The sequence below is a fragment of the Aspergillus homomorphus genome (assembly GCF_003184865.1).
Source record: "Aspergillus homomorphus CBS 101889 unplaced genomic scaffold BO97scaffold_78, whole genome shotgun sequence".
In the NCBI taxonomy this organism is placed as follows: domain Eukaryota; kingdom Fungi; phylum Ascomycota; class Eurotiomycetes; order Eurotiales; family Aspergillaceae; genus Aspergillus; species Aspergillus homomorphus.
In genome coordinates this window covers 35,949-57,200 of record NW_020291964.1, presented here as the reverse complement: position 1 = coordinate 57,200, position 21,252 = coordinate 35,949, and the positions used below count along the sequence as shown (strand labels likewise).

The window sequence follows — 21,252 nt, the reverse complement described above, 5'->3', positions numbered from 1 at the left end:
CATCATTCATATCGGCTCAAAGATCTCGTGGGCGCTCTTTATCGAACACACTCTCAGCGCAAAGCAAAGGCAGAAAATATTTCTGCCTTCGCCCGATACCTAGTATACATCCCTTTTCTCGGTCATTGTGTGAGCCTTATCGCCGAGATCCAAGCCATACCTACTTATTGCCACCAGACAAAGAGGCCGCCCTGACAAATCAACAGCACGTGTGTTTTGCCAGCATTGATCAGGTCCCAATTCCATTTACTTCCATTAACACCATATCAGTGCTCAAAGCGCCTCTTCGCTCTGTGATTAAAAACTGCATTTGCCCAAGGCTGACCTTTTAATCAGTGACTCCTGCTCCTATATTCACTTTTGAACCAAACTTGGCTTACCCCTCCCCGAATCTCTGGCCCAAACTTGGGAGCCTTTCCCCGTGATGACCTCACTCACTACTGCCTCATCGCTAAGTCAAAGTGACAAAGCCAATATGAGTCGCCTGCCATCCGTTTCCAGTTTGATGTCACCTCCAGAGTCGAAACCTCTGGATGTCTTCAATTCGATTACGATGTCCAATTTCACACTACCGCAGGATCCACCATATAGTCATAGCATGGAACTACCTTTCATCTCGGGTGATCGAAAGCGTACGCAGTCAGAAATGGACTTGCCATCACCACCTGTCACTCCCTATGCTGGAACTAAGAAGAGGAAATCGAACGTTTCCGAACAAATTGACAAAGATGCTGTCATGGGCTCATCCAGAGACCCTCTTCTTTTCCCGCGACATGAATCTATAAATGATATTGCCACTGATGAACCTTTGTTTGGGCCCATGCCTCCTAACACCACGGAAGCGTTGGTCAACCAACATATCAATTCTCACATGGCGAGATTCGAGAACAAACTAAATAAGCCGACACGTGAGGAGTATCTTCTAGCTCTTTCGTGTGTACCGATTGTATCTTCTCAATTTAACCGCAATCCAGCAGCATGGGCCAAACAGGAGCGAGAGACATTAGAGCGTCAGTTGTCATTGATGAACCATTCTCGTCCTCGTGTATTAGAGGCCGGGTTGAAGAAACTTGCACCGGCACCCACGAAGAGGACGCTGGCTGCACAGCCTCGTGTTCAACGGGCGTCTAGAGTAAAGCGAACTCCGAAATCTACACCAAAGCAGAAGATTCTCGACAGCTTTGACATACCACTGTCGAGCGCAAAGCAAGCTCGCTCTATAGGGACCAATCGGGACGATATTAATTATAGCTCCATCCAAGACTTTTCCCCTTCGATAGAGACTCTTGGCGGCAATTCAAAGGCTTTGAAAGCAGATTGGAAAGGGCAGGTGTTAGATCTCAGTCAGGATCCAGACAGGCATCTACTCAGCTCGGCCGAGCTCGGCCTGGCAGCAACTTTGAGGCTCTCATGCGCAACGTATCTGTGCAGCAAGCGGCGGATTTTCGAAGCTCGAGTCAAGGCCCTAAATGTCGGTAAGGAGTTTCGCAAGACAGACGCCCAGCAGGCATGCAAGATCGATGTGAACAAGGCAAGCAAGCTGTGGACCGCGTACGAACGCGTGGGCTGGTTCAACCCAGAACATTTTCAACAGTATCGGCGACAATAGGGCCCGAGATTTTTCAATCACGTCCTCATAACGAGCATCTCCTACCACTTTGTGTCTTGCTCTCTGGCTAATTAGCGATTCGGTGCTCGATGTTTGACAGTGAATCGTGTCATATCACCACGCAATTTCTTTTAATCTTACCTCTTACCAACGGCCATGATTATAAGATGTTGTTTAAGTTTACATTTAGACATAGCAGGCTGTCTGTGATAACGTGACCTTCTGATACTTAACTCTAATGATGTTTGCTGATTCTGACTTCATACCCCCATGGCGACTGTCTCTCATCGAAGTACTAGCTTTGGTCTCATTGGCTCCACGTTGATGTGGTGGCTCCTCTGTTATATGTCTTGTGAGGTGGCGTACGAGTGGGCTTAATTTATTTATTCCAGACCCTTTTTTTGCCTTGTGCTACTTGTTGAAGATCTCCGATGTAATGTTCCATGGTAGATGCATTGGACTGTGCCTGAATCGATATTGTCATGATATTTCCACCAGGCAGGTACCTGTATTAGAGGTCTTCAGTAACTGTGACCAAGCCTAGACTAGGTGGGCATAACCTGTGTAAATCAGAAAAGTAGACATCTTCATAGTAAATAAATCTTGGTTGTATATCATGAAGTTGGGTATTTCTGTTGCAACTTGAAAATAGTGAGTTTCATCCTCTGTGTCTGAGCATGAGTTATTTTCAAGATCTAATTCTTGCTTTCGAAGAATTTTAATTACTTCTTCTTATATAAAATAGATTTAAAAGGTACAAGGCAACTACTGGATACTTTTATATATCTAAACACATAAAATGTGTTATTGATCTATTGTGAAATTTCTTTTATAAGGGCTTTGTTGATTATGAAATGTGAACAGTTAAATCTACTTAGGACATAAGCGGCTGATAGTACAATATTCTCCTGATTCTGCCAGGCAGAACAGTAGGTTTTAGTCCTGGTTCGGTCCTAGGGTTGGTCATGGTTGCTGAAGACCTCTATTATTGCCGGAGGAGATCTAGGCCCAGGTCCCAGTGCGGTAGTTCAGCAGTAATTTTCATAGGAAGTTGTTAGAACTACCCTCCTTTATAGATATAACTATCCGGCTTTTCCCTGATTAGGGTACAAGTACTAGGGGGTAAAATAGTATGGTGAATGAATACCTCTCATAAGCATTAAAGATAGTAATCTAATATTTAAGATATCATTACTACTTTTCTATTTTGTTATTTTTACAGTAGTAGTTAATATCTCTTTATAATAAATTTATTATAAGAATTAAATATATTATGATTTATTTTTAATTCTAAAGTAGAATTAAGATTATATTTATAATATATTATTTAAAAATATTTTCTAGTACATGTATAATAATATTTAATATTTCTAAATAACTCTACTGTTTTTTTATCATTTTTGTATAATAGTTACAATTTATTTTTAGATAAATAGGATCAAATAAGCTAATATATTAATTTATAAATATTAGGAAAGAAAAAGGAAAAAAATATAGTAAACCTTAGTTTATCTAAAGATTTTATTATTCTATCTTTTTATTAATTTTTATACTGCCTTAGTAGAAGACTTTTTAAATCTTTAAATTTTAACTATTTCTAAGATTTTCTTTAATTTAATCTTTTTATATTATATTTTTTAGTTTAATTATTAACTACTATAATATATAATAATATATTTTAATTTTTTAATATATAAAATATTATATTAAGATTTATATTAATTAAATTTTATCTTTTTAATTTCTATATTTATTTATTTTTTTATTTATTATATATTAAATTTTTTATATTAATATTTTTTCTTTTATCTAGTTAATTATATAATTTTTTATATTAATATATTTTTTAATTTTTTAATTTTAATATTTATATTTATTTTTATTTATAAAATATCTGATTTTTTAATCCTGATTTATTATTTTTATTCTAATTTTAATTTATTTATCTTATTATTTTTTTATTATATTATTTATAATTTTAATTTAGTATATTATTTTAGAACTTAATATTATTTATATTTTTTTATAAATCTTTTTTTTATATTATATTAAGTATTTATTTTATATTATTTTTATCTATTAATTATATTTTATATTATTAATTCTTAATATTAGTCTTAATATTTCTAATTTATTATTTAAATATTTTTAGAATTAATTTACTAAATTATTAATTACTATATATCTAATCTTTAATTTTTATAAAAATATTCTAATATTAATTTTTTATAATAAATTTATTATTTATTTATTATTATATTTATTATTATAATTTTAAAAATATTATATTTATCTTATTTTCTAGAATATTAATAAATTTATATTATATAAAAATCATAATTTTTTTATTAAATTTATTAATTATTTTTATATATTTATACTATATTTTAATTAGTTATTAAATTTTTATATTAAACTAGAATAATTATTAAAATATATATATTCTAAAGTTTTAATTATATTAAAATAATTTATTTTATTTATATTATAAGTAGTAATATCTATTTCTATATTTTATTTTATATTAATTAAAGAATTTAATAATTTAATAATATTAATTTTAAGTTTTATTATATTAGAATAAATTAATTTTATTATTTTTAAATAATATAATATTAGTATTACTAATTAATAAATATTTTTTTTATTATCTAGTATTTTAATATTATAATTAAATTATTTATTAATTAGATATTCTAAATATTATTTAATAATTTTATTTTTTATTTTAATTTTATATTTATATTTTACTTTAGTTTTTTCTATACTATATTATTTCTTAGAATTTATTTTAAATTTAATAATTTTTTTATTTATAGTTATATTAAACAGTTGTTATTTAAATATTATAAAAAATATTTCTAAGTATATTCTTAAGAATTTATAAAATATATTAAATTTTATAAAAATATTATAATTTATAAATATTCTTATATTTTAATTACTTTTTTAATTAATACTAATATTAATTATAAATATAATATTATTAAACTAATTAAATATATTAAAATTATATTAATTAGTAATTTTAAAAATATTAATAAAAATATTTCTAAATATTATAAAAATATTCTTATATTAGTATTCTAGTATATTATTAAATATTCTAAATATTTAATATATAAATTATATTAGTTTTATTATATTAATATATCTAATATTATAAATATTATAAAAATATCTAGTAGTTTTTTTAATAATTTTAATTAATTATAAGAAATTATATTAGAAATTATACTAGTTAATATTTTTATTTATTTTAATAAAATAAATATTTATTTAAATTAAATAATAGGTATTAGTATTTTATATAATAATAGTATATTTTTTAATAGTAATAATAATAATTATTATATTAGAAATTATTTTAATAGTTATATAGATTTTTAGAATTTTAATATATATAATTAAAATTTCTATTATATAAAGAACTTTAAATCTAAAAAAATTAGTTATTTTTATTTTTATTTATTTTTAAATAAAGTTATAAAGTAAATCAGTAGAGAAATATATTATAAAAATATTAATATTTTTATTAATTATATTTATAATTTTATTTAATACCGCAGAGAACCTATAGTTAAATTAAATTTATAGATTTATATATATAATATAATTTTTATATAGTATATTACTAGTTTTATTAAATAAGAAAAATATTTTATAACTAATATATTATTAAATAATAAATAATTTAATAAATTAAAAAAATATTTTATGTTAAGTTTTTATATAATAATAATAAAATTAAGTACTCTATTTTATAGAATAATAATATATAAATTAATAAATATATTAATTTATTTATTTAAAAGATAATTTTTTATATTTATACTACTTATATAATTAATTTATTTTAATAATTAATTTATATTTAAAACTACCTGGATCTGTAACTCTATATATAATTAATATATTTAAATAAAAATAATATAGTTAATAAATTTTTTTAAATAATTTAATTTATAATAATATAACTAGAAAACTCTTATTTATATTATTTAATATAAAAAGTATTCTAGATTAAAATCTTAAAAAACTTATAAATTTTATATTTATTAAAAATTAAATAAGTTCTATAGAAATTTTAGAAATATAATAAAAATTATACTAATAATTATAATGTTAAATATAATAAAAAATATAATTAATAATTATATTAGAATTAGTAGAGTAATCTAAATCTAAATTAATAATTAAATAATTATTAATAATTCTAATAGTAGTAGTAATAATAATTTTATTTTTATATTTTAAATTAATTTTAGAATATATAAATCTTTTAATAAATTATAATAAGTAATTCTTTATCTATTCTAAATAATTATTAGTCTTAGAATAATAATAAGTTTTAAAAAAAATTAATATTAGTATAAATTCTAGAATTTAATTTTTAGATTATTTTAAAAGAATTAATAAAATTATAGATATATATATATAATTATTATTATTAATCTAATAATATTAATTAAAAAGATTTATTCTATCTATAAATAAAATAAGAAATATTATATTTAAAAATTTTAAATAATAATTAAAGTAGTTCTATAAATAAATATATAATTAGTATAAATATATTAATTATTCTAATTAACTTTAAATTAAAAAATATAATTATAATTAATCTAACAATAATAATTATTATAAAGACTATAATAATATTTATAATAAATATAATATATATATTATAAATAATAGTAATAATATTATTATTAATACTAAAATTAAAAGTATTTTTATATAAATTAAAATTTTACTTATTTTATATAATAATTATAATATTTTTTATACTAAATAATAAATTATATAAGTATTTATTCTATAATATCTAATTATTTAAATTTATATTATTTAAAATTATTAATTATTTTAAGATTTTATTAGTTAATATTATTAAATCTAAGTATTATAAAAATATTATTAAATATATCTAATATTAATTCTAAATATTAAATAAAAAAATATATAATATTTAAGATATTTTTTTAAATAATTCTAGAAATAGAACTGTTTAATCTAATTTTATAAATATTTTTTATATATAAATATTATTATAAAAATATATTTAGGTAAGAATTTATATCCTAATTTATTTATTAAAACTAATATAATTAGATATAAAAATATGATTATTAATTATAAATATTATATAATTATCATTAAAAAATATTAAGACCTTATTTTCTTTTTATAAATTTATATAAAATCTAATTATATTAATATATTTATTTATGTAATATAATTAATTATAGTATTATTATATTTAAAAGTTTATTTATTTATTAAAATATATATTAATCTTACTAATATTAATTATATATTTAAATTAAAAAATAATATAAGAGTATTAATATATATATATTTAGTTAATATTTTTTTTATTTATTAAAATAATAAATAATATATTTATTTTTATAACTATTAGTTATTATATCTGAATAAAAATATTTATAAATAATAAATATATTATAATATATATTATCAAAAATTATATTATTAAATTTAATTATTTTATTATTTATATTAAAATATTATATTCTAAGAATATTAATATTAATAATAAATTATATTATAAATATATTTTTAAAGTTTTAGTATATATTATTTAATTAAATATTTTTTAAATAGAGTAAAATTTTTTTAAATATTAATAATATTAAATTTTTTTTATTTATATATCTAGTTATACAGTCTAGTTTTTATATTAATAATTTTAATATTAATAATATTATTATTTATAATAATTCTAAAACTATTTATTAATTTAAAAAAATATTTATATTATTTAATATATAAGCTTTATTAGATAATTTAAATATTAATATAATTAATATTTCTAAAAGTTAATAATTTTAAATCTTTTTTAAAAAGAATAATTAAAAAATTATATACTAAAACCCTAAGTATATTAAGTTTTAAAATATAATTAAAAGATAATTAATAGTATATTTACTTTTTTATATATTATAAAATAAATATTATATATTATAAAATAAATATTATATATTATAAAATAAATATTATATATTATAAAATATACTTTATTATTCTATTTAATATTTATAATATAATATATTATAAATAATATTTAAAAGAATATATTATAATTAATCTCTATATTATTAATTAAAAAATTAAATTTAATTATTATTTTATTTTTATATAAGAAGAAATTCTTTAAAGAATTTAAAAATATTATATTATTTTTATTATTAATATTATTTATTTTTTTATTAATAACTAATTTATTATAATTATATATTACCATTAAAAAATATTTTATATTATTATTATAAAATATATTAATTTAATAATATATTTAAAATACCAGATAAATCTTAATTTATAAAAGTTCTAAAAATTTTATTATATTTATATTAATAATATAATTATTATTTCTAAAGATTTAAATAAATATTTTATTTATTTTAATCTTATCTTTAGTTATTTTAAGAAAATAAACTTAAAGTTTAAGTTTATTAAAACTTTTATTAATTTTTTTTATAATATTTCTAGATTAGTATATTAATATATTTAATATTAATATATTTAAAAATAAATTTTAAATTAATAAAAAAAGTTTTTTTTATAAATCTAGTTAACATAGATTATTTTCTTAATTTTATAAAATAATTATATTATTATATATAATATCATTATTAAAAGACTTTAGTTTTACTGAATTATAAAATAATATTAATTAAAAATTATTCTAGTAATTATTAAGATTATATTATTTATATTATATTTATTTATATTAATAAAAAATATAAGATATTTAAGAACCTATAATATAAATTTATAGATTTAAAAAAACTTATTTATTATAATTTTAAATATTAGTTTTATATTAATCTTAATATTTATTATAATAATTATAGTTTTATAATATATTATATTTTAAATAAATTAAAATATTAAAATTTATCTAAATTATTTATTTATATATATATATAATTAACTTTAATTTTAAATAGAACTTTAATTCCTGTAAAATATGTTTATTAATTTATTAAATTAAAAATATTAAATTTTATATAAATATTTTATAAATTAAAATATCTTATATAAATTATACTATTGTTTTTATTCTTTATTATTTATATAGATTTTATAAATATTATTAATATATTTAAGTAGATTATATTAAATATTATTATAGTTAAATATCTTATTTTATATTTTATTTATATTTTTTTAATATATTTAGTAGTATAATTTACTTATATTTTATATTTATATTATACTTAATATTATTATTAATTTTTTTTATTTATTTTAAATTAAAGATATTTTTTATACTATTCTAGAATATAATTTTAAAAATATTCTTATTAATATTTATTAAGTATCTGAATATTATACTATATCTATTATTAAAATTAATAATTTTCTAAAAATAACAAGTTTATAATAATTATATCTCTAATCTTTAAGTATTAAAAATTATTAATATTTTATAATTTAATTTTTAAGTTAATTTTTTATATTTTATATAAAATAATTTTTTCTATAAAATTAAGAATATTAATATTAGTATATCTAATAATATTATTATAAATAATAATATTAATTTAATAAAGTAATTATAAATATATTTATTTTATTTTTTTATATCTAAACCTTTTTATATTATTTATAATAATTATAATTATTAATATTATAAGAAATATCTTCTAGAGTTAAATAACTTTATTTTTTATAAAATATATAAATTATTTTATAAACATATTTTTTATTATTTTATATATTTAAATATAAAATCTAAAAATATTAATTATATATATGATATTTTTATAATTAATTATTTTTATTATCAAATTATTTCATATAATTATTATAAATTTTATTATAACTTTTTCTATTAAAAATAAAAATATTTAAATATTTATAGTTATTAATAAACTTATAAAATATATTAGTATAATTAAAGAATAATCTATTATAAAAATAAGTAAATAAAGAATTATTATTATATATTAAATATAAAAATATAATTAGAATATTTTAAAAAAAATTTTCTAATTATAATATTTACTTTATATTCTTTTTTTAAAAAAAAATTTATATTTTAGTTTTTATTAATTTTATTTTATTATTTTATATTTTTAAATAAATAATTAATTAAAATATATAATCTAAATTATTAAAATAATAATATATTATATTATAATCTAATAAAATTATAGTTTTTATTATTTTATGTATTATTTTAATAATTAATTCTATTCTAAATACTATTATAAATAAATAATTTTATTAATTACTTTTTACTATAGATTTTTAATAGTTATAATATTTTATTAACTATATTTGAAATTATACCTGGCTATCTAAAAGTAAATTTATTAATATTTTTAAAAAATAATATAGTTTCAGAATATCTAAAGATTAAAATTATTATTTTCTTATATTATTAAGACATTTCTGTTGAATAAATTAAAAAATATTCTAGATATTTCTAAAAGATTTTTATTATTAAAATTAATATTAGTTAAAACTTTTTATTATATTTTAATATTAAGAAAGTTTTTAAGTGTATAGTTATTTATATAAAGAAAATATATAATATAAAATATAAAGTTATCTTTTTCTATATTAATAATTTTATATATTTATATATATATAGAAAATATATTATCTTTACTATTAAAAGTACTAAAATTAAATTAATATAATAATATATTAGCCTGTTTTCTATTATAAAATTATTAGATATTATATATATTATCTTAATTTTCTAGAATTATAGATTATTTATTTTATTATTTTTATTATACAGCTTAAGTCTATTTTTATAAAAATAGATTTTTATAATTATATATTATTTTAGTTTTTTTATATTATTAATAAATTATTTCTTAATAAGAAATACTAGGAAGTTTCTATTATTTAAAAAAAATATATTATTTTATATAGATATAATAGAAAGTTTATTACTAAGTATTTTATTTATTTATTTAGATATAACTTTATTAATAATATCTAGATCTATAAAGAAGATATTATAATAAATAATTTAATTTATAAATTTAAAAAGTTTTAGTTATTCTGATTATAGTATATTATTTTCTTATACTTCTATTTTGTTTTATCCTATAAATATAAAATACTCTATATATCTTTTAATATTTTTATTATACCACTATTTATATATATAATATTATTCTATAAGGATATCAAATTTACTGAATTAGTATATATAATAAATTCTAGTTTATTTAAGAAATTTTATTATTTTATTTTTCTATTATCTTCTATATTATCTTAGCAGAAGACTTCTCAAACCTCTGAGTTTCAACTATTCCTGAGAATTCTCCCTAATTCAATCGTCTTACTTACTTACCTCTCAGCCTCTGCCATCAACTACCATAATACAGAATTCTTGCTTAAATTAAGATTTAGAATATATTTAAATTTAGCAAAATTAATATTCTTATAGAATAATATTATATATATATAAATATATATATATTAAAGAGATTAATAAATATATAAAGTAATTTATATTTATAAAATAAAAAAGAAAAAAATATAAATATAAGAAAATTATATATTAGAAGTAGAATAACTAATATCTTTCAAATTTGTAGATTATATTATTTACTATAATATCTTTTTTATAAGTTTATATATTACTAATAAAACTGTATCTAGATTAATAAATAAAATACTTAGTAGTAGATTTTTTAATATATTTATATAAAATAATATACTTTCTGAAAATAATAAAAGCTTTCTAGTATTTGTTACTAGAAAATTACTTATTAATAATATAGAGAAACTAGAATAATAATATATAGTTATAATAATAACAGAAATAATTTATAATTTTTTAAAATTAAATTAATATATATGATATCTAGTAGTTATAATAATAAAAGACTTAGATTAGAGGCTTTTTTAATTTTAAAATATAATAAAAAATCTTAACTAGTATTAGTTTTAATAATAAGAACTTTTTAAAAATATTTGGAATATCTTTTAACTTACTTAACAGAAATGATATAATAATATAAAAATATAACAGTCTTAATTTTAGAATATTCTAGAATTATACCTGTATTAGATATACTAGTATGTTTAGAAACACTAGTATTTTTATTTTTAGATAATTAAATATATTATTACGGAAGCAAGGAAGGATCATATATAGGCTTTATAGATTAATGTAAGATAATGTAGAAGTCAGGAAGGCAGAGAGACTGATAGATTAATTAAGAAAAATTTCTTTTGTAGTTATAAATACAGTATTATAGAAAGGCAGAATACAGATATTCTGAAAATACTATAAATACCAGTATCTTAGTGATAGTATCTATATTGTTAAATCTAAATATATATATTTGAAAAATAATAGGAAAGTAGTTGATATAATTAAAAGAAAAGATACAAAATAATATATATATATAGAGAAAGCAGAAAATAGTTTTCTATAATAATAAATACAGTAATAGAATAAATAATTAATAAAAAATAATAAAAAATAAAATATAGTCAAAAATATTATATTTTATAATATTTATTAAATTTATAAATTAAGTTATCTGTAGTAAAATGCTTAGTTTTTATTTATTTATTATTTTTAGAATTATATTTTAATTAATAAATAAGATAGTAAGTAACAGGGGTTAAAAAATAATTATATAAAATAATATACTAATTTATAATTATTAAGAATTTCTAATAATTACTTTAACTAAAAAACATTTATTAATAATATATAATAATTTAGCTAAGACTCTGCTATATAATACTTCTTTAAAAATAAATTTTAATTAAATAATAAATATAATTAGATATATTTTTTATATATCTAGAAACTAAAAATAATATATATACTTTTTAATATTCTAAAAATAAGAAAAAGGTTAATATATTATTATATTAATTAAATCTTTTTATTCTTAATAGTAGAGATAGCATATTCTTTATAAAAACCAAAAATATATATAATTATTAGAATAGAAAATAATAAACTTATATCTTATATTATAAAAGTATCTTATATATAATATAATATATTTTAAGACTTCTTCTATCTTAAAATAGAGACTAGAATACTAGATAAAATTATCATTAGTATTAATAATAATATTTTAAGATAAATAAATAAAGATAATAACTTTTATTTTCAAGTATTTAGTATTATAGAAAATATTTTTAATAATAATATGTTAGTATATAAAAGAATATATATTATTAAAATATTATATATCTTTATAATATTAAAGAATCTTTAATTAAATACTAGAATTAATATAAGAATATTCTAAATATAAGATAATATAGTATATTTTTTAAAAAGATATTTAGAAATAAATTTATAATAATAGAAATTAATAAAATAATAAATAACTATAATTTTTATTAGATTAATATATAATATATTATAATCATAATTATTTAAATTATATATTTAGATTAATTATCTATTTATAAATATATAATTATAGAATAAAACTAGTAAATATCTAAATAATTAAATAGCTTTTTCTGGAATATAAATATGAATTATAGATTATAATTAAATATAAATATTATAAATATATATTAACTATATTTTGAAAATATTTAATAATAATAATACTCTACTACTTTATTGAGATCTTAAAATATTTTTTAAATATATTATTTCTTTTAGTAGATTTATTTCTAAATATAAAACCTTATTTATTACTATATTCAGTAAAAAGTATAACTATAAAATCTATTATTAAAATATAAAAAAACTCAATTATAGAAAAGAATTAGACTTTTTATATAATTAATATTTATATATTTTATTTTATAAATATACTAGATAATAGATAATATATTTTTTTAATAATTTATAAATCTTCCAAGTAATTATATTATTAGAATTAAAGATATACTTCTTATATTCTTAAGAATTATTTTTATTATAAATAATATAAAAAATATATTTAATTAATAAATATAAAATATATATCGAGGATTTCTCTAATATAATATAATTATTATTTTTAATAGTATATATTTTACTTTTTGAATTGATAATACTGTTGGTATTATAAATAATTTATTTTCTTATATAAGAAAAACTATTTGTAAAAAATAAAGAAAACCAGCACTAGAATTAAATTTAAGATTTTCAATAATTTTAAATATATAAAAACTATTAGAGTATTTATTATAAATTTATTATTTAAAAATTTTAGAGCTTTTAATTATATATATAAAATATATATAAATAATTATAAATATATTTATAGAAATATTTTTAAGATTATATTTTGAAATATATTATTATTTTCTATCTAGAAAAATAATGAAAAGTATTAATAATATTATTAATAATATTAGAATAATAATACATAATAAAATAAAATTATTATATATATTAATTTATTCATTTTAACTAGAGATTTAAATATTCAATAATAATTATATTAAATATAATCTATTTAAATAAAGTAACTATACTAGAATAATTTATATAAAAATAAAAAAGATTTCTATATGTATTACTTACATTATATATTTTTAATCTTAAAAAAATAAATTAAATAAGATACTTTTAATTTAATTAATTAATATTTTTTTCAGTAAATATAAGAACTTAAATTAAAAATATAATTAAATAAATAAGTATTCTAAAAAATACTTCAAATAAATTCTTATACTTATAATTATTAAAATAATAGAATATTATATTTTATTTTTACAAATATAAATCTAGATCTAAGTAAATTTACTTAAATAAAATAAAATAAATAAATTTTCTAATATTACTAAGTTTATTTTAAAATATTTAATAAATATAAAGTTCTTTAGATATTAGATTAATAATTAATATTTTATTGATATAATTTTAATAAGACTAGTTTATATATATAGAAGTATATAATCTAGAAATAGTAAAGTATATTAAAATAATCTATTTTTGAATAGTAATATTTTAATAATATAATAATTTACATAACTATATAATTAACTAGTAAAGTGTAAATAATAGTTTAATTATATACAAGTCTTAAAAAATATAAGTTTATAAATAATATTAATCTTCTTTTCAGGAATTAATAAACTTAAGGTATTAATATATTATTTGAATAAAAAACTAAAAAATCTAATAAAGACTTTAATTATTTCTATTTTAATATCTATGTCTTTAAGGTTTCTAAAAACTAATAAAAAGTAATTTAACTATTTATTAAATATTTTAAAAATAATAATAATAATATTAATATATATTTTAGTAAATTTCTTAAGTTCTTATAGAATTGAATCTATTTAATATTATATATAAAATATAAAATTAATAAATTTTATAATAATAATATAAAAGACTTTCTGTTCTCTATATATAATAATTATAAATTAATCTTAATAAGTCTAAAATATAAATTCCTAATAAAAGGATTAAGTAGTATCTACTACAGTAATATAAAAATAATTTTTATATAAAAACTAGATAGAAATCTAATTTAGTTTTATAATTAATAACTTTTAGATTAATAATAAAATATTTCTTAATTTAACTATTTCTCTATTTTTAAATAATAAATACTAGATATATAGATAATATAGATTCTTTAGTAGATAATAATTTATTAATAATATATAAAGAATTAGAAACTAAATTAATAATAACTTTATTCTGGTCAAAGAGATAATAAATTTAAGATATATATTTAATTATATAATTTTATTATTTATTCTTTAATAAAATATATAATTATTAATCTTCCAGGATATAAATAGTTCTGATATTAGAAATATTAAATAAGATCTAGATATTATAAAATATAATAAAGTTTAATAAATAATTATATTATTAGAAAATACTAGTAATCTCTCTTTATTAATTTTATACTTTATTTTTAAAAGATAAGATGGTTTGAGAATATTCTTTAAAATATCTTTTAATAATTTCAGCTTGTATTCTAGAACTTAATTAATATTATAAATTGTATTAGTATTTATAGCTTCTGATATACATAATAATTAAATAGTATAATAATAATATATATAAATATATATATATATATATAAAGCTTAAGATATTAAATAAATAAATTCTGAAATAGTATCTTCTACTATATAAATTACAATATATTTATTATTGAAAAGTATATTAATTTTAATATATTAATATAATATTACCAGATCCATGAATTCATTAATAGTTTTAATAAAAAAATATTTTAATTCAATAAATATATAAGGATAAGCTAGTATTATTTTTTAATTCAGAAATATAATTAATATCTATATAATTTACTATTTTAATTTTAATAAATATCTTTACTCATATATCTAAAAAAATGATTATTTAAGCAGAATAAACTAGTATATTAACTTAGTTAGTAATAGTAATAACTTACAAAGAAATATATAAATATATAAATAAAGAATTATTATTTAATATTTATAGTTAAGACCTAAATTTCTTTTATATATTATATTAACACTAATAAATATATTAAAATCAAGATTTTTAACTAAATATACTTTGGTTTTTAAAATAAGTATAAACAGGGCTAGAAACTTAAACCTTTCTTAAAAACTATATTTATAGAAAATATATATTAAGAATTATATATTAATTAAATTTATATATAAAACTAATTTATTCAATATAAAGTGTATTTTTAGATTTTTAAATCCTAATACCGGGGATTAAATAGATATAAAGAATATTAGTAATTATAGATAAGTATCTAGTATTAATATATATTATATAATACTTAATTATAGTATTTAAAGTAATATTTATTATAGTTATTTTAGATATTTAAAGAATTCTATTATCTATATTAATAGTTATATTTTTTATAATAATTAAAAATAATAATATTACCTCGGGTAGTATTATACTTGGTTATTTTAATATAAATTAATATTTTCTTATAATTCTTTAAATATTTATACAATTAATCTTATAATAGGAATACTGTATTAGTTATTTTATAAAATAAAAGAACTTTTAGTATTATTAACAGAAGTATCTTAAATCTAAGGTATTTCAGTATCCCGGGTATATGAAATAGTACTAGTATCTTTAGAATTAGTATTTTTAATATTAAAAGTTTTATTATATAGGCTTTTATAATACAGGTCTTTATTATATATAGTATAAATAGTATAAATATTATACTTATTATATTTATAATAAATATTAATTTTATTTTTAGTAACAGCAGAATCTGTTATGATAATTTAGATTTTTTATATAACTAATCATAATTTTAGTTATTCTAATAATGATTATTACTATAATTATTTTGATTATTCTCATGATTATTTTAATTATTCTGATGATTATTTTAATTATAATTATAGTTATTATACTAGTTATATTACTATTAACTGTACTACTCTTAATCTTATTATTAACTTAAATTAATAATTCTATATTTAATAAAAGTATATATCTTATAATACTTATTCTTATAATTATAAAATATATTTATTAAATTATCTTAAGAAAACAAATTATATAAGATAAATAAATATTTTTAATAATTATATTTCTAGAAGTTTAACTAATAGCATTTCTAGAATAATAAGTAAATTATATTTTTAATTATTAATATAATCTTTATAGAAATAAAAATATCTAAATTTTTAATTTTAATTATAGAAATTAATATTAAATTTATAGAATTATTATTATTTTAGTAGTTATACTTATATTTATTAATAAAATAGATAAAGTCTTTTTATTTATATTCTTATTTATTAAACTAATATAAAAATATATTAATAATTATTTATTCTATAGGCTCAATTAAGATAGAATATAAATAAGTATTAATTGAGTTTTATAAATAAATTAATTAATTGTAGAAGTTATCTGAATATATAGTTTAGATATAGTATATTATATCTTAAGTAAATTGATTAATTAGCTTAGTATTTATATTATTAAATTTATAATATATATAGTGAAGTTCTAGTATTACTAAGAATATACTTAGATAAAATAAATTATATAATATCTTAATTTAATGACTTTTTAAATTTTACTTTTATAATTAAATTCTTCTTTAATTTAATAAAATTAGAAATAAATTATATTAAGACTATTCTATATAAATAGATTTAGGAATTTTTCTTAATTATTTTTTTATTATAATATTTAACAAAGGTATAGATATAGTTAATAAATATATAAATATTTTTATAATAAATCTATTAATTAAATTATTTACTAGATTTGTCATTATATATATTAAAATAAAAGAAATTAATATCTTGTAACTTAATTTCTTATATATTAATATAATATATTTTCTCCTTAGTATTATTATCTTTATTATCTTAGTTAACCTTTTGATAATTATAATTATAGTTATAATTATAATCTAATTCTTTTTTATAATTATAGTTATCTTATCTGTAATTTTGAATAATATTATCAATATTATAGTATAAGATAAGTGGAAAAATATGGTATTTATAAAGTTATCTAAGGAAAAGCTTTTTATAAAGCTATACTCCAGGAAGCGGGAGGTACTATTAAATAATATATATATATATATATATTATTTATAATAGTAATAAATATCCTTCTAGAAAAGTATTATTCCAGTAAAAAAAAAGAAAAAAGAAAATATAAAATTTAATTATTAATTAAATATTTTATTATTATTATTTTTACTATACTAGTTTTTGATCTTAGGTATCTTAAATAGTAACTTTTATTTTTTTAATAAATAATATTATAGTTTACTAAACAACTAAAATAGTTTTTTAAGATATATTATTTACAATAATGTAATATTTTTAGCTGGACTATTATTCTATAATAATATAATATTCTAAAAAGTATTATTATATATAGACTTATTAAAAAAATATTAATTAATATTTAATATTTCTATTCATAAATATATTATTAGAGTATAATAATATGAAATAATAAAGTATTCTATATTTTATATATTTTTAATTTATAAAAACTCTAATATAATATTATTTATAAAATAATCTAAAATTATAATAAATATAAGATTATAGTAATTTAAAGACATTAATTTTAGATTTATCTATAAATATTTAATCAAATCTTATATATATTTTTTATAATAAGTATAGTAAATAAAATCTAGTTTTTAATTAAAATAATTTATTTTATTATAAATTATAATAATATATTAGAAGATATTACTAATTATAAAAAATATAAATTAAATATAATTAATTAATTTTATTATCTTAAATATTTTCAAAATTAAAATAAATAGAAATATAATTATATTTTAATTCTTATATAACCTAAATTATTTGAACTTATATTCTATATTATTTATAATTATCTATTATTTTTAAATAAACTTTTTATTTACTTTTATAATATCAATATTTTTATATTTATTAAAATAAAGATTAATAAAATATTCTAGATTATTATTATTAGTTATAAGAGTCTAGTATAATACTTAAAAATTAAAATATATAATAAATTAATTATTTAATATAAAGAATTTCAATATATTTATTAATTTAGATATATTACTTTCTATTAAATACTAGATCTTTAATTTATTTAATTTTGCTTTATTATTAATTTATTGTGTATTATTTTTATTTTTATTTTTATACTTAATCTTACTTATTTACTTGCTTGGTGGGAGGTGCTTGGTGAGATGCCTCGCTGCCTTGCTTGCTCACTCGCTTATTTGCTTGCTTACTTGCTTGCTTGCTTGCTCGCTTACTTGGTGGGAGGTGCTCGGTGAGAGGCCTTGCTGCCTCGCTTGCTCGCACGCTTATTGACTTGCTTACTTGCTCACTTGCTTGCTTGATCGGAGGCGCTTGGTAGGGGGTACTTGGTAAGAGGCCTCGCTGCCTCGCTTGCTTGCTTGCTTACTTGTTTACTTAGTAGAAGGTGCTTGGTGGGAGGTACTTGGTGAGAGGCCTTACTGCCTCGCTCGCTGGCTTGCTTACTTACTTACTTGGTGGAAGATGCTTAGTAGAAGATGCTTGGTAGAAGATACTTAATAAGAGGCCCTACTGCCTCGCTTACTTACTTACTTACTTAGTAGAAGGTGCTTGGTGGAAGATGCTTAGTGGGAGATAGTAAGAGACCTTGCTGCCTCACTTGCTTGCTTACTTGCTTACTTACTTAGTAGGAGTACTTAATAAAAGGTGCTTAGTGAGAAGAACTCGATTGCTCGCTTGCTTACTTGGGGGGAGGTGCTTGGTAAATGACCTCACTACCTCACTCGCTCGCTTACTTACTTGCTTGCTTGGGGAGAGATACTTGGTAAGAGGACTTACTATTTTACTTATTTACTTAGTTAGTTATTTAGTTACCTGCTTAGTTGCTTGTTAAGGAGTACTTAGAAAGATAATCAAAAAATTACTTCTCTAATTTGTGTGTTACATGCCTCTGTTGTACTCAGCCCTTTAACTTAAAGAGGTCAGCTGAGGGTAAACAGGACCTAGTAATTATAAAAATAAGTACATTAAAATAGTCAGACTGTATATAAATTTATATAAAAAGAATAAAATCTTAGTATACTTAAATAGTAATTATTTAATATATATAATTAATAATAATGTCTTTATATCTGATTATAATATTTTTAATTTAAATATACTTTAATAATAATATTTATATACAAAAAATAGTTATAAGATTAAATTAAATAATCTTTTTAAGATTACTAAAAAAGAATATGTTAAATATTATAAATTTATTTTGTTGGTATTTGAAATTTGATATTAGATATATCTAATAGTATTTTTATGAATTATATTCTAATTGTAAAAAGTTTATATAATTAGTATTTATAATTATTATAAATTAACTAGTATTAATAATAATATATTATATATATAATAACTTATTTAAAAAATTATCTTTCGTCTTTTTATAATGGTTAATCTAATAAAATCTATAAATAATATCTTAGAGAAATTAGTAATTTTAAAAAAAAAAATATTTTAATAATAAGATATTATAGAATAAAAATCTATAGAATTTTCTGTTTAATATAGGAAATTATTATAATTATTATATAAAATAAAATGTTCATCTATATAAAAATGATTTTAATTTTAGTATTTTTAATATATTATTACTAGTACTTATACTATATATATTATTAATATACTTATTATGTATATTATATCATAATTAATATAATAAATATTATTATTGCATATATTCTAATTATATTCTTTTACTTAAAATTAAATAGAATAATTAGTATAGTTAAATTAATTATATACTTATTTATAGAACTATTCTAATTTTTTTCAACACATATAATATAATACTTCTTATCTTATTTATAAATATGATAACATCTTTTAATTATTATTACTAGATTAGTAATTATGTTAAGATATGGACTGGTGGGAATAGTAGATATAGCAGTTCAGGCTAGCAGATCTTAACAACAGTTCTCTTAATTCTTAGCTAGCTACTTAAATTAGGTTATTTTTAGATTTATAAGTAAGATATAACTTAAAGAGCTATAACAGAATTAAGAATAAATTATAAAATTAGATAAGTTATATATTATATATTAGATAATCAAGACTAGTAGTATATTTAAGTAGATAAAATAGATAAAATAAATAAAATAAATAAAATAAATAAAATAAATAAAATAAATAAAATAAATAAAATAAATAAAATAAATAAAATAAATAAAATAAATAAA

At 16.0% G+C, this 21,252-nt stretch overlaps 1 protein-coding gene across 1 annotated transcript; it reads left to right on the top strand.

The window, feature by feature from the left end:
• Window positions 1-475: 475 nt before the first annotated feature.
• BO97DRAFT_429770 (SWIRM domain-containing protein) lies at window positions 476-11,397 on the top strand (the record flags this gene model as incomplete). The annotated part of the gene is made up of 2 exons (XM_025697387.1): window positions 476-1,561; window positions 11,389-11,397. 2 exons carry the CDS (start codon window positions 476-478, stop codon window positions 11,395-11,397), a joined length of 1,095 nt encoding a protein of 364 aa, XP_025546128.1.
• Between the last annotated feature and the right edge of the window lie 9,855 nt (window positions 11,398-21,252).